The sequence below is a fragment of the Mytilus edulis genome, chromosome 7 (assembly GCF_963676685.1).
Source record: "Mytilus edulis chromosome 7, xbMytEdul2.2, whole genome shotgun sequence".
In the NCBI taxonomy this organism is placed as follows: Eukaryota; Metazoa; Mollusca; class Bivalvia; order Mytilida; family Mytilidae; genus Mytilus; species Mytilus edulis.
Window position 1 is genome coordinate 33,764,694 of NC_092350.1, and position 12,487 is coordinate 33,777,180.

General features: G+C 31.5%; 1 protein-coding gene across 43 annotated transcripts in view; it reads right to left on the reverse strand.

Moving 5' to 3' along the window:
* Positions 1-7,483: 7,483 nt before the first annotated feature.
* The window catches only part of LOC139481307 (twitchin-like), a 144,571-nt gene continuing 139,567 nt past the window's right edge, over positions 7,484-12,487 (reverse strand). For 41 of the 43 annotated variants that reach the window (XM_071264539.1, XM_071264513.1, XM_071264537.1 and 38 more), the window contains 3 exons: positions 12,371-12,481; positions 11,711-11,946; positions 7,484-9,219 (listed from right to left, as the gene is read on the reverse strand). In XM_071264539.1, coding sequence (XP_071120640.1) covers positions 9,217-9,219; positions 11,711-11,946; positions 12,371-12,481 — 350 coding nt within the window. In that variant the 3' untranslated portion in view covers positions 7,484-9,216. The remainder of the gene's footprint in view (positions 9,220-11,710; positions 11,947-12,370; positions 12,482-12,487) is intronic. The other 2 variants (XM_071264531.1, XM_071264512.1) reach the window with 1 other exon arrangement.

Here is a 12,487-nt window from a genome sequence, read left to right on the forward strand (position 1 = left end):
AATTACTATTTTTCTTCAATCATGTTGTTATTTTAAATGAATAAATAAATGTTATCAAATAAAATGATGACGTTTATATAGGTAAAGGTCATTAAAGCACACTATTATAACACATTTCATTGTTTTACGAGTTATAGTTAAAAAAAAAACCATTTCGCCCTCATTTTTATAAATGAATAAATAAATGCATATTATATAAGTGCAATAGAATATCAGTTTCTTTTTTTTCTAAACTGACTGAGTCTTCAACAGACAGGAAAAGCTTATTGCTTCCTTTTCTTAACCTAAGTTGTATTGACAAACAATGTTTGTTTAATTTTTTTCTGTTTAATTTCAAGCCTTTTCTATGTTCATGTTTTGAAACCTTTTACATGTACATTTTAACATAATGAACTCTTCGTTATTGATAACAAAAAAATGTTGTCAATGCATATCCGTACTGATTTTCTACAAGGTAATCTTCAACTTACTGATTAAATGCTAGTATTTAATTAAAACAGTGTAGGTTTTTTTTTCGGATGAAATGACCCTATATTCCGTATTAAACACACAGTTCCTTCAATGTCCTTTGTTCTCTATAAAGCCCCTTTGTGCTACATTGTGTTACCGACACTTTGTGCTCCTTTTTGCAATAGGGGAGTCCTTTGCGGTGTTGTTAGAGATCGCCTCACGGTGTTCTAAAGATAGGTAGGGTCATCTTTTAGCAATTAAAATGCTTGCTTCAGCATCAAATAAAAGTCTTTATTTATTGCAAATAAGTTATTATTTATTGAAAAGGAAAATTCATAATGAATGATCGTTAACTATAATAAATTAATAAAGTAGTTCAATACAATAATGAGCAGTGCAGAAATTTTATCATTAAATTAAGCTAAATCTGGGACTATTATATTATTACTAGTATAAAATTCCCAGGCTAAATCAAGTAACTTTAAGCTCGGATATGGAGGAACACACAAAAACATTGTCTGCAGTCAACATACACGGAAAACAACATCCTATAAGCTGTTCGGAGAGTCGGAGAGTTAATAATCTACCGAACATATACCAAGATGTTTGGTCTGGGAACAGTTTATCTATATATATTGCTATATATATATATAGTACTTTTCAAAAATACGAACAAAGAAAACAGAAGATCCAGTAGCCAACCATTTCATTCAGAACAATCATTCAATAACAAATTTAAAAGTTACCGCCATAGAAAGAGTATTTGGGACAGAAACTTACAGAAAAACTAAAGAAGCCTTTTGGATAAAAAAATTAAAAACTCTAGAACCTGAAGGACTCAACACAATGTATGAACGATGATAAATATATTTATATTGAAAAAGCGAAAAACGCGGCAAATGAACGTCATAAAAGTTTTTATAACGTAATGTATCCAAGTGATGTAATTGTTGTTTCAATGTTGTAATTTATTCCAATGAAGAAGGCCGTAATGGCCGAAACGTATGGGAATTTGTTTTATAGTTTTTATTATATATATATATATATATATATTATCAGTGACCCCCCCCCCCTTTCCCCCTCATCAGTGTTTTATGACCTATTGAACAAAAATGGATGATGCAAGCACACAGTCTTTTGCTTCGCATATTTCTGTCATATTTTCACAACTTCTTGATACAGTCTAATACTGAGCATTGATACAAAAACATTATAAGACCACACAAAGATTTTGTATGGATATGAATATGGTATAAGGAAAATAATAAAATTAGAATTTAAACCATTCAGGTATCCTCATTTCCAGTTTGAAGACGAGGAGAATAGCACTAAATGTTAGGTTGAAGTATATTTTTTTGAATTTAAAACATTACACTGGTACATTTTATAAGATAAACCTGTATCACCTGTTGCAAGAAGGTAGGTGTAAAAAAAATTATAACTTTTACAAAAACCCTGTACAAATTAAAATTTGTACAAACTTACATCTTGTACACAACATATATATATGTTCCTTGTCTGTTTTGGTAAGATAACATCTATGGTGCAGACACTTATATACAACTCTTGTAAAATGTAGATAACAATTACATGTAAATGGTCAAGACACCCCAACAAACATCTTGTTAAGGATACGAAGAGGCCATCCACACACGCACATCTCTTTCACATTTTACACATAAAATATCCACATGATGAATACAGTAACGAGGTTTTCTGGAATAAACTAACAGAAGTTTATTAATCGGGACATTATTGTTATAGAAAAATGCATTATATGTCTCTGAACTAATGTAGCAAAGAGAACAAGTCAATTCAGATATAAGGTCACGGCGCAGCAAAGAGAACAAGTCAATTTAGATCCAAGGTCATAGAAATAGGCCATGTCACGAAATATTCTTTTGTTTAAGAATTGGCAAGGTTATCTAGCTGACATAGTTTTCGTTTTTTATTTGCATGTCTCTATATTGGAAAATTGGGTTTCGATGAAAATGCACAGGCACTTGTCTCAGAAAAAAAATTCCTATATACCTTAATTTTAAGGTATATAAGAATTTTTTTTTCTGACAAGTGCCTGTGTGAAAATGGAATATCAGCAGGTTACAAATAACAAAAGTGAACACGCTAAAATTTCGCGTTTGCTTTACTAACCATGATTGATAAATGTTGACAGTCTTAAAATAAAGATTTACAACAAGTATCACATGAAGTTAATAATATTACCATTGATCATAACAATAAGGTCATGGTCAGATAAACCCTGACAGACAGACGTGTATATCGTACACAAATATATTAATTGACCTTTTGCTTATAGTACAAAAGAAACAAACCAATCAAGGAATACCAATGAACTATGAAAATGAGGTCAACTTTGAATGTGAGATACATTACATGCAAAAGTGTAACCTTACAATCATTCCTTGCACCAAATATAGTTAACCTATTACTTGTAGTATCTATAAAGAAACAGACACACCCATTAAATTAAATATTGACCAATGAACCATGAAAATGAGGTCAAGGTCAACTAAATCATACCAGACAGACACGTCACCCTTACGATCATTTCATACACCAAATATAGTTGATTTTATACTTATAGTATCTGATATAATGCTTAGTAGGACCAAACAACAGAAACTTAACATTGACTAATGAACCATGAGAATGAGGTCAAGGGCAATTGATACAATTTTACCTGCCAGACAGTCAGACATATCTCTTTGGCACATTCCCCATTTCCATTCTCAATTTTATATACACTTTACAATTATTCCATACACCAAATGAAATTGACTTCTTGGTTCTAGTATTTGAAAATCACACCAAAACACAGAAACTTAATAGAACCATAAGAAGGAGATCAAGGTCATATGAAACCTGCCAAACTTACCACATATACTACTGCTTATAGTATCTGAGAAATTGGCATTATCTTGTAACTATAATTTTGATCACTGTAATGAGGTTGAGTTCAGGTGATCACAGTGTGATAGACATGTAGACGCTACAAGGAACCAATATACCAAATATGGTTATCATTTTTTGTCGAGGCTGCGGCAGAAAGCTCGACATAGGGATAGTGATCCGGCGGCGGCGTTAGCTAACTCCAGGGCCGTAACTAGGGTTCGAATTCAGGGGAGGCAGGGTTTGGGGCCGCCGATTGAGCATATTTTTTTCTCTCAGTCATTGGCTGTTTCCCTTCGATTTCCTTACTTTAGGAAACATCAGTATTGCTTGAACCTAGAAGCAACTTTTATGCGAAAACAAGCTGAGATTGCTGTTCGGGTCGAGCCAAGGCTCCGTCTTGAAGGCCGTACTTTGACCTATAATTGTTAACATTAAATAATTTTTTCTCAAATGATATGGCTAAAAATGACCCGTTTTCCTTCGATTACTTTAAGAAAGATCAGTTTTGCTGGATCCTGGGAGCAATTTTCATGCAAGCAATTATTATCTGTATTTAAAGATATTTTTTCAGAAACTGGTAAGTTCAAAAAAATATATAAAGCAAGATTATAGACCGCAAGAGGGACTTTCTATATTTTTTTTATATATAGTTTTCCCGTTCGAATGGTTTTACACTTGTAATTTTGGGACCCTTTATAGCTTTTTGTTCAGTGTGAGTCAAGGTTCCATGTTGAAGGCCGTACATTGACCTATAAAGGTTTACTTTTATAAATTGTTATTTGGGTGGAGAGTTGTCTCATTGGCACTCACACCACATCTCCCTATATCTAGTCTAGTATATGCTTAGTATAGAAAGTCCCTGCTACCATGAATGGGAGTGTTTACCTACTAAGGCATTGACCATAATGTTCTCGTACGATCGGGAGACGTTAAAAAAACCGATCTAACAGCTGATTCAGCCGGTAACGAATTTCCGATATCTTAAAAGATTCACGATACAAAAGGAACTTCCTCTGCTTAATTGAACCCCCACATAAATGTGAATAGTTAAATTTGGATTCAAAATTGCCGAAAGCAAAGTTTCATATGTGTTCTCGTACGAATACTGACCCCCCTCAATACAGTGAAAAACAGACTGACGGCCACACGAAAAAAAATATACTGAAACGGTTCACTTTCGATCTCAAATACGGATAATCACAGACATATCACGTAACATGATAACTGCACTGTTATAACTGTAAACTTGTGTTGTTTATAATATAAATTCAAGTTCTTCGTGTACATATTGTCAATATTTTATTTTATTACTTCAGAAAAATTAGAAAATTCAGGGGAGGCAGTTGCCTCCCCTGCCTCATAGGTAGTTACGGCCCTGAACTCCTTAAAAGCTTTATATTTTAGAAGGTGGAAGACCTGGATGCTTCATACTTTGTATATAGATGCCTCATGTTACGAAGTTTCCGTCAGTCACATGTTCAATGTCCTTGGACTCATTTTCATGGTTCAGTGACTACTTGAATCAGTGAACAAGGTTAAGTTTAGGTGGTCAAGTCCATATCTTTGATACTATAAGCAATAGGTCAAGTAAATGTATATTCGTTGTATGGAAGGACTGTAAGGTGTACACGTCCAACTGGCAGGTGTCTTCTGACCTTGACCTAATTTTCATGGTTCAGTGGTCAAAGTTAAGTTTTTGTGTTTTGGTCTGTTTTTCTTATACTGTATGCAATAGGTCTACTATATTTGGTGTATGGAATGATTGTAAGGTGTATGTCTAGCTGGCAGGTGTCATCTGACCTTAACCTCATTTTCATGGTTCAGTGGTTAAAGTTAAGTTTTTGTGTTTTTGTCTTTTTTCCCTATACAGTATGAAATAGGTCAACTATATTTGGTGTATGAAATGATTGTTAGGTGTACATGTCTAGCTGGCAGGTGTCATCTGACCTTGACCTCATTTTCATGGTTCAGTGGTCAAAGTTAAGTTTTGAGTTTTGGTCTTTTTTTATATTTATTGTATGGAAATACTTTATGATCAATATGTCAGTCGCACAGGTTTTATTTGACCTTGACCTCATTTTCACGGATTATAATTGCTCAGTGTTAAGTTTTTGTGTTTTGGTCTGTTATCTTAAACTATAAGCAATACGTCAACTGTATTTGTTGTATGGAAGAATTGTTAGCTGTACATTTCTGCCTGGTATGGTTCATCTGACCTTGACCTCATTTTCATGGTTCATTGGTCAAAGTTTAGATTTCTTGGTTAATGTTATATTTACATAATTTGTAAAAAAGCTTTATATTTAGGACTATCAACATAATATTAATGATAAGTAAAGAAGGCAAGACATTTCAGCATGTGCACTCTTGTATCATAATAGGTGAGAAATTACATGACCAAAAATTTAAACTTTATCTGTACTTTGTGGTAATAAGCATGTTGTGTAAGTTTCATAACATTTGGTTGAGGCTAACCTAAGTTAGAGAACAGAAACCAAAAAAATCCGCAGTTTTTCCATTTGGAAAGGGGCATAACTCTAGAACTGTTAAATTGACACCATGAAATTTCAAACTTGATCTGTATTTTGTGGTAGTCAGCATTGTGTACAAGTTTCATAACATTTGGTTGAGGCAAACTAAAGTAAAAGAATGGAAATGAAAAATTAAGCAAATGTTTCCATTTGTAAAGGGGCATAACTCTTCAAAATTGAATTATGTTTTGTTATTATAAGCTTTTTTTTTCCATTGTAAACTATCTTTAACCAAAACTAATTAAAGAACTGATGAACTGAACATCGGTAACTGCAAATTCTGGTGGATGGTCAAAAGCACTCGTCTCAGAAAGAAATCACATCTCTTTATACCTGAAACTGAGGTTAAAGTACATAGATAGTGTGGATGATGAATATAGTCATGACACAGAATTCAACCTCACAGTAATAAATATTATATTGTATGTGATATAATCATTTGTTATCAGTTTACTCTGGTTTGTTGTTATAAATTAAATATGTATAACAGTTACTTATAATTTTTATTCCTTTTAATATCATTCTATTCTACTATTAGTGCAGTGCAAGTGCATGGTGGACACTCTTCTATAATACTTCTTTTTTTAATTGATTGGATTTGAGTAAGCATACATATTTTCTTGGATTTGTTGCAAATCATTCTTGAGATATTCTTCCGAATGTGTTAATACAAATTTTGGTGTTCTTGATTGGATGTTGACATATATATATGTCTCACAACACCTTTTCATATTTATTATTATTGCGTTAAAAATTATTTCCATGAATATTGTTTGATGAAATTAATATATAACAAACGAAAAGGAATGTTATTTTTCACACATAATTATACGAAACATATTCTGTTATCATTCAAAAACACAAGTCACTTTGGTAGAAATACCTTTGGCAACATACAACCTGAATTCCTTAATACAGTAATCGGATGTAAAAACTGATATGGAATAGATGGACTGATAGACCAACCATTCTGTATGTATCTGTCCCAAGTCAGGAGCCTGTAATTCCTTGGTTGTCATTTGTAGCTGTGTAACACATTTGTTTTTTCGTTCATTATTTTGTACATAAATTAGGTCTTTCGTTTCTCTTTAGTATTGTTTTAAATTTGTCATTTCATAGCCTTTTAATACAGCGGAATCTGTGGTATGGCGTTTGCTCATGGTTGAAAGCCATACAGTGAAATATAGTTGTTAATCTCTTTCTGAATGTGATCTTATGTTAACCAGCTAATATGTCGTCATTATGATTGCACAAGATCAAAATTAATGCTCTTTGATTTATTCACTCTTCTTTTAAAGATCAGATTTTGTGTAGATTCTTGCCTACTATTGGAGACTGTATCTTGACATCTAGATGTCTTTTTATTTTTTGTGATGTTGGGTTGCTATCCTTTTGAAATATACCTCAGATGGCCATTTATTCATAGCTATAATTGTCCTGCCATAACATTAAATGTTAAACTTGTCTGGCAGAAACATGAAATGATAAACTTTTATGGCGAGAGATTTCTTAGGGTAAAGAAAATCATCAAATCATATATAACAGATACATTAGGATATATCATGGAAAAAAACAAGATTAACACCAGATTCTTTAGAACAGCATTTTATTTGATAACATTTTCATAAAAGAGGTAAAGCATGGGGCAGTGATAATAATACAGAACATCACAGCAAATAGCTCCGGTGGGATTATTCCGGTGGGATTACTGGGGGTCTTTCTTCAGACTTGCTGGGTAAATGGCAAAATTTTCATTACAGAGCTGAAATACAACTATGAATTATAAATTTATTCACTTTGATAACATTAAGGAAATGGTAATTATTTTTCTGTAATTATCAAAATGAATTTGTTTATCACAGAATAATTTTGTCTTTCTTATCTCATTGAATGTTATATATCATACTGATTTGTCTTATATATATGTCTCTTTTTAAAAATATAAAAGTCAGTTAATATATTTTTGTAAACCTGTAAGAAAATTAAAACATTTACCCAGAAGGGCTGATTATCACAGGTCATCAATATTATACTGCATAAACAGGCAAAGAAAGAGTTACTCCCCTTGAAACCACACCAAACTTATATAAATAATAATGTTTAGAAACATGATAAAAGCACATGATATACTAGAGTTCCAATCTTATGAGCATCTTCCAGTAATGGTTAATAGTTTAAATGAACTAAATTGATTCATTTTTTGATTAATTACTTAAAATTAACACAATACGAAATTCAAATAAAGCTACATGTACCCTCAGCAAAAGTAAAATAAAAATCTCAAATAATCTTATCATGCTTAAAAACTCAATCAACAACACAGTTGTTACTTATTGCACCAATATAAAAAATAAGTTAAAAAATAACAGCAATAATTTAATTAAATAATTTTTCTCTTCAAATAAATTATTTTATCAGTTAAAAATATATTAAAATCTATATCTGTTCATTGAACTACAAACAATCCTTTCCTTGCCTATAACCCACAACACTACTTTATCAAAATCTGCACTTATCACAAATGTTTCATAAATAACATTTATGATATATAAAAATCAGTACTTAATTTCTAAATGTTCATGTTTCATGCATAAATTTATGTGAAAATTCTATGGCATAAAAATAACTAAAATTTCAGCATTTGATTCTTTAAACTTATCTTTTGCACAGAAAACTGTGAAATTTTACTTGTTACTTTATTCAAAAATTGAAAAAATAATGTTATGCTTATAGGCAAAAGATACAAGTTAATTCTTTCAATCAAACAATATCTATATACAATATAATATTACCAATAAAGTCATTTTGTTTCCTTAGACTTTTCTTAATACAGTAACAATCTTACAGCTAAAGCGAAAGAGAAGAAAACTAATATAATATTACATCTACAATTTACCAATTGTCTTCTGATCTTTTTCCATTTTTTTTCTCTTTTGAAATTTATTTTGTTACAAAATTCGTAAGAAAATTACCATATTATAGAAAAGTCTTAAAACAAGAATCACTCAGCAAAACTTAGCCGATGAAGAAGCGAAAATGATTGAGACTTAAAAGATCATGATGAAATGATAAAACAAAAGTTACAATCAATTTGAAAATATATGCCTCTGGTACAATCCTCATACAGATTTTACATTCTTTTGGCATATAGCCAAAGAAGTGTTGAAATTTATCACATCCAGAAAGCATGTAAGTCTAAAAATAGCTGATAATCACACAACTTTCACTCGTAGGTTAGTGAGCAATCTGTTCATGTGTGGGCCACAATCCCATGTTGTTATGTAGTAAATGATATGTAGAGAGAATCTTCAAGCCTGTTCTTTTACTGAAAATAAAAATCAGAACAAAATATATATATTAGCAGGAATATATATTAGACATTACTCCTTAAAAGTCATATAAACAGCAACTTAGTTCACAAAAAAATTCTGAGTAAAAAGACTTTTAAGTCATGAACAATACAGTATAACTTACAATCAATTTTAATCATAAGATTTTTTGTGAAATCAGTCTCAGAATTTGTTAAAAGAATATTGTTTTACTGTAAAATGCTTACAGTCTAGCTAGTTTAAAATCAATAGTCTCTCATAAATTTCTTCATAACTTGTCTATTCTTGATGTATTTTGTGGATTCATTATTATAATTGTATAAATAAACCAATTGTTCAGACGTTTCGGAAAAAAAACTCAAGAAAAAAACATACTGATAATTTGTAGTCATCTGCCATAAATCTTGATTATATTCATTATTAATCAACGGATTTTTATGGATTTTGTGGGTAAATGTAAAATACACATGTACATGTTTAAAAAGGTTTAATTTCTCTATAAGCAGAATTTTACTAAACTATGAAACCAAATATTTTCAAAAATAGTTTTTTTTCGAAATGCATGAGAATGACTACACAGTATGTTAACCAAGATATCTTCTTTTGTTTTATTGTATTATAATGTTCCTGTACCAGTTTCATTGGCGAATTTCCCACATCTACTTTTTCATAAATGAACAGGTTTAATTCAATTGCATAATCTTGTGGCATCATTAAGAGGAAGACAAACTCAAGAAAAAAACATACTGATAATTTGTAGTCATCTGCCATAAATCTTGATCTATATATTTTTTTTTTAACTGGAAAAAGACTAGCTTTTCCCCAGACATAGTTGACTACTGAGTGATTGTCTGTTCTGTACTAGTCCTATTGGTTTTTTGGTGATTCTGATGATTTAGCATAAATTGCATTTGAAATATTTCTTCTTGAGCATATATACAGCTGGTAATAGTGATGTGAAATTAGGCCAGAAACATGTGTTGTGTGGTGATTATCATGGATAGCTGGTTAACATCAAGTATCAAATTAATATGCATGTTCAGGACGAGATCATGTTATTGTTATATGAATATTAACCCTTCTTTGTACTAGACCAATATGCTGAGTCAGACTTTTAATGTGCTAGTTCACAAGCAAGGAAACAGTCAGCATAAAGACATGTCACCTTACCCTGACACTTTCTTCTGACTCAGAGCTGACGACTCTTGCTCTTACTCATAAATGCTGCAGGCTTAGCGAAGAAACTGCAAACACAAATTTTTAAGTCTTGAGTTTGAATGAACAACTTCCCACACTGGAGGCAAATACATTAACACGAGACAACCAAGCCAGTGTCATGTGCGGTGTGCACTGAACCAGTGTAATATATTTAGTCATGTTATCACTACACATTTCTACATCAAATATACTGTTTTACTTTATGTTATAATTATATTAGATGTATGTTTCATGGCAAGACTTGCCAGGCAAGTGATTGTTACATAACATCAATAGTTTTAGCTTCACAAGTTTTCAGGTGAAGTGCCATAGATTCCTAAATAGCAATAAGGTAATACTACAGGTAATACAGACTAAACAAAAGACAACAATACATGAGATGACATGCTTCAGGCATAGCTATATACATTTATACAATACATTCATCTTGTTGTGCTTGCTTTAGTGAATTGAAATAAACTCTTTCCCCTAAATTTAAAACAATTCATGCCAAATTCCATCTTATATCATATAATGGATCAAAAAGGTTTTTGAGCTGTACACAGCAACTACATTCTAATAATAAAATTTGTTTTCTTTGCATTGTAAAAATCAAGGTTTCAATATGAAATCATCTCAAAATTTACTATGTCTTTTCTAAAATTTAAAATTAACTATTTTTCAAACATCTAATTGTTAATATACTTTTATACTACACAAAGACTGGACATTACTATACACTAACATTTGACTATATATTATGTAAGACAAGCACTACAGACTAGCTAAGACAACAATCTTACATGTAATGTATGCTATAAATATATATATATTGTTCAACTGGTCATCACAATAGTTTTGTTAATTTAGTGATTTTTGTACTACAAATGTAATACAAATGTATTCAAAATTGATATGGATTTTTTAAAATCATTTTTGTAAAATGGCATGCTGTTCCCTACCCAACACAGTAGAGTACAGCATCCATTATTAAAAGTTGAGTACAAATTATACCACTACTGTAGGTTCAGTATTTATCTGGGTGGGGTTTTCGCACATTCCAGTGGTATATGTAAACCACAAATTTAAATGTTAACCAAGTACAAATTTTCAAATTTTCTGGCAATTTGTTTTGCAAAACATCAAAATCAAATATCTAATAAAATTTACATTTTTTCTTCAATTCATGACAAAGTGGTACCCATAAAAGTAAATGAATCCATAGTACAAAAACTAGCACTATCTATGATGACCTAGAACTCTGAACTAATGCCTGACTGTCATTCTCACCTGCATGTCTTCTATAAGTTTGACAACGTCAATATCGGCTACAGGTGACGAACTTACAGCAACACTAAGGGTGAATACCCATTGGGAGGAGCCTCGGCTATTCTTGGCTGTTACTGTGTATTCACCAGAATCGGTAGCTAAAGCTGCAGGGATTTCAAATGTGAATTTGTTTTCATCTTGTGTAAATTTAAATCTTCCGGTGTTCTCTACTTCAGTACCATCCTTGCTCCATTTGACTGTAAAATAGAAATATATTTAGAAGAATCGATAGATTAGTGTTTTATGTACAGTAGCAAATATTACATACATAAGTCAAAGGTACCAGCTTTATCTGTCAACATAAGGGGTCTAAATCAGCTAACATTGAACTTCAAATTTATACATTCATCTTAAAACATGGTGCTATTTGATTGAGAGTAGTAAATTCAGAAATTATTGCAGGTATTTATTATTAAATGCAATTTTGGGAAAAATGGACAAAAGAGTGAGATTGATTATTGCGCCTTGAGGAATATTTGCATTAAGATTCATGCATCAGATATCAGAATGAGAATTCTTATTATTGAGATACCCATCCAGACGTGTTGCTCACATTCACAAAAACTTCCCAATAATTTCTGAGTTTACAGTAATATTTTGTAAACAAGAATCCTATCTTACCTGAGTCAGCCTCGTCAAGTGTACATGATGCCTTGAATGCTGTTCCTTCATCTATACTCTGTGACTGGGGATGTGAGAGGAAAACTGGAGCTAAAGGGTCTACATCTGGTTCTGCAA